Source organism: Diospyros lotus, chromosome 11, assembly GCF_014633365.1.
Source record: "Diospyros lotus cultivar Yz01 chromosome 11, ASM1463336v1, whole genome shotgun sequence".
In the NCBI taxonomy this organism is placed as follows: Eukaryota; Viridiplantae; Streptophyta; class Magnoliopsida; order Ericales; family Ebenaceae; genus Diospyros; species Diospyros lotus.
The window spans coordinates 30,286,907-30,290,233 of record NC_068348.1 but is presented as its reverse complement, the minus strand read 5'-3'; the positions used below and the strand labels follow the sequence as shown (position 1 = coordinate 30,290,233).

The window sequence follows — 3,327 nt, the reverse complement described above, 5'->3', positions numbered from 1 at the left end:
AGTGAGTGAAAATAAGTTATTATTGTTCTAGAATCAAATACCAGGCCACAATATTTTTGAAAGTTAAATCCCTCCCAATAATATAGGTGATCTATCGTACATGTTCAAAATTTGAGTTACTATAAAGTTGTAAGATTGAGTCTGTCTGTATGAGACTGTCGATAATTTATATCTATTTAAAAGACTAGATCTCTTGCAATTCACATGTCTTCCCACTTAGGTCAAGGGCGTGTCTTACTATGAATTTTAAAGAGGGAGGGATGGTCCCGACCAAAATTTATGCGTTGACGGAGGAGGATCCCTTGAGCTTTAAAAAGAAAAATTATGTTTTAAAATTAAATAAAATATAAAATTTTGAATGTTGTCTATATATATATATATGATTCCACAACTTAAAACATTGATCTAAACTTTAACGTTGAATTGTCTTCTGATACATAGTACAGCAACAGTGAAGACCGATGCTTCCACGGCATTTCGATTCAATCATCCATCTCTGAACATCAAACTCAGATTCTAATCAAAGACATCGCTCTCTCAAGATGCTTGGCCTTGAGGCTAACATACTCCTTCACTGTCAGCGACCGGTAGAGCGGCGACTGAAGCTTGGAGAATGGCGCAACAATGGAATCGGCCTGGGGGCCGTAGAAGTAGGCCACGGAGAGCCGGTGGCACGTCTGGTTCACGGCGGCACGGTGGTAGACGGTGGGGAACTTCGCGTTGGAGAAGATGTGGAGGAGGTCGCCGACGTTGACGGTGAGTGCTCCGGCCACCGGAGACACGGGCGCCCAGCCAACTCCTTCTCTGAAGATTTGGAGGCCCTTTGTGTCGCGGGTTTGGTTGAGGATGGTGAGGAGCAGCGTGTCGGTGTGCGGGGCTAAGCCAATCGCCCGGGTCGGGTCCGGACATGAAGGGTAAGAGTTGAGTTGAAGGGCGCCGGCGTCGGAGTTTTGGACCATGGCTGACCATTGCTTCTCCTCTTCATACACGTCCAAGGACTTGAGGATTATGAGGAGGAGCTTGTGGGCTAGGGTTTTCATCGCCTTCTGGTACTCCTCCATTACCTCACTTTATGCATAATGACAACATATTAAAGTTTTATATATATATATATATTATTGAATAATAGTACTATTTATACAGATAAGATTTTTACATATGAGTTTATTGGTAGGTTGAATGATCATTTTGGCCCTTCCCAACCTCTCACTTCTCTTGTTGCCGTCGCCACATCCTTGTCATTGATGTTAACCCTTTGCCACCAACCCTCATGCTCTCACCATTGTCTATGCAACCTTGTCGTCTCACCTGGTCACCGCTACATCTTCTGGCAATCGACCCGCCTCTCGTCGTCGCCTCGCCATTGCATCGGAGTTGTGATCAGGCGAGGCAGCAGCGACAAGAAGAGGCAATGATGAGAGCAGGTGAGGCGATGAGAGGCGAAGAACAATAGTAAGAGGGTTGGCGATAGAGGTCGATTGCTAGAGCAAGGAAGGGAGAGAGAGAGAAGGGAATAAACAAAAATTGCGATATATCGCCCTACACACTCGATCACCTGTAAAACTCTTTTTGTACAAATAACGGGCCTTTATTTTATTACATGAGATTAGTTACATGAATTCTAACTCCTCTTTCACTTACTCCTTGGACTTATATCACGTATTGTTCCTAACTTTCAAATTCAAAGTCAAGGGTCAATGGAAAGCAAAAACAAATGTTGGTACGTAACTTGTATTCAACCACTTTTTTTCTTAATTTGACTTCTATACTCATTTTCTTTTCCCAATATCCCGCCTGTGAGAGAGAGAGAGAGAGAGAAGAAATTGAACATTCAATCCCATTTTTAAGATGCGAAAAATAGCTCTAAATTACTTAATTAGTGGCTTGGAAATTGCTTGAGAGAGGAAGTAATTAAGTAGGCATAAAGACAGGTTGAGAGAAGCAAAAAAGAGAGATGTTGGAGGTTAAGGGGTTGTTCGTTTGCTTCAAACTGAAATCTAATGACTTTCACCCTCACTTTCCTAATAATTAGGACCTGGAATATCATTTCTCAGTAGCCCTTATATGTCAGAATATCTTGCCCAAAGTTTACTCCCAAACAACACCTAAAGTGGATCCTAAAGAATGCACCTTTACAATTACCAGATGCTTGCTACGTACGTGTGCATGAAAGTGCATGAACTTACCAAAAGCGTTTGTAGTCATGTGGCCAAAGAACCCTAGCATGATCAACCGGAGAACCCATCATGGTGAAGCCTTCATGCCACATGAACTTGGGAAAGAAAGGCGAAATCCGAGCCATGCCATAGCCTGTGCATCCATCCGGTGAGCGCAAGACCTTTATCTTCTGCCCAGCCGGGAGGGCAAAGAGACGCCGAGCCTTGGACTCCACGTCCTCCAGAAGATCCGAGGGAAGTCCATGGTTGGTGACTTGAAATATCCCCCATGCTCGGCATGCATCGCCGACCAATTCCTCCACATTGGAGTCCAAGAGATCGATGACCGGGATCTGCAAATCCTCGCCGATGGGGACTCCACACGGCAAGTCGCGATCGGATTGAGACCATACATGCGAGTTAGGGAGCGTTTGGACGGAGCGGAAGTCGAGGGGGACGATGTGGTGAAGTTGGAGAGGACTATCCCTATAAGCCTCCGAAAGAGTACTACCCATCAGGAACAAGAAGTTATAGACACTATCAATGTGTTATGGTACGTACAACTTGTATAAATGAGAGAAAGCCAAAGCATATCCCAAAAGATTAGAAAATGCATGTGGGAATAATGGGTGGCTATTTGGAAGTAGTCTCGTCTCCAAGTGATCATTAATTTGGACTCTTTTGTGCCCTTTGGATGATACATACATACATATACATATATATATATATACCTAGAAGAAGAAGAAGAAGAAGAAGAAGAAAATCACAAAAGCATTCAAAAGAAGTTTGATTAGCTAGGGGACTCGACTCTATTTTCTACCTTTGCTTTAATTTCTCCACATTGGACTAGTACTTCTCAATGCAAATATATACACGTACAACAACAGCAACAGTACTCTCTGTGTCATCATGATGATAAACTTCAAATTAATAAGGTTCCCCCGACAATAAAAAAATGTTACATATATAGCGACCTCTTTTGGGAAGATATATGTTTACTTGGTTCATGTGGTTTGTGGATATATTATTATGTCTTATCTTAATTTACCTACCTACCTAATATCATATATATATGGCCGACGATGATGATAAATTTCGTATATTAATATATGATAATATAATAATAATACACAATATATCTTATTCTTATATAATTATTAATTAATTATAC

General features: G+C 41.9%; 1 protein-coding gene and 1 long non-coding RNA gene across 2 annotated transcripts; one reads left to right on the top strand and one right to left on the bottom strand.

Moving 5' to 3' along the window:
- Nucleotides 1–406: 406 nt before the first annotated feature.
- LOC127812451 (gibberellin 3-beta-dioxygenase 1-like) lies at nt 407–2,671 on the bottom strand. The gene is made up of 2 exons (XM_052352839.1): nt 2,187–2,671; nt 407–1,068 (listed from the first exon to the last, which is right to left on the bottom strand). Exons 1-2 carry the CDS (start codon nt 2,669–2,671, stop codon nt 510–512), a joined length of 1,044 nt encoding a protein of 347 aa, XP_052208799.1. The 3' UTR covers nt 407–509.
- On the top strand, nt 902–1,640 carry LOC127812453 (uncharacterized). The gene is made up of 2 exons (XR_008025919.1): nt 902–1,049; nt 1,175–1,640. It is a non-coding gene; the product is annotated as an uncharacterized LOC127812453 (long non-coding RNA).
- Nucleotides 2,672–3,327: the final 656 nt, after the last annotated feature.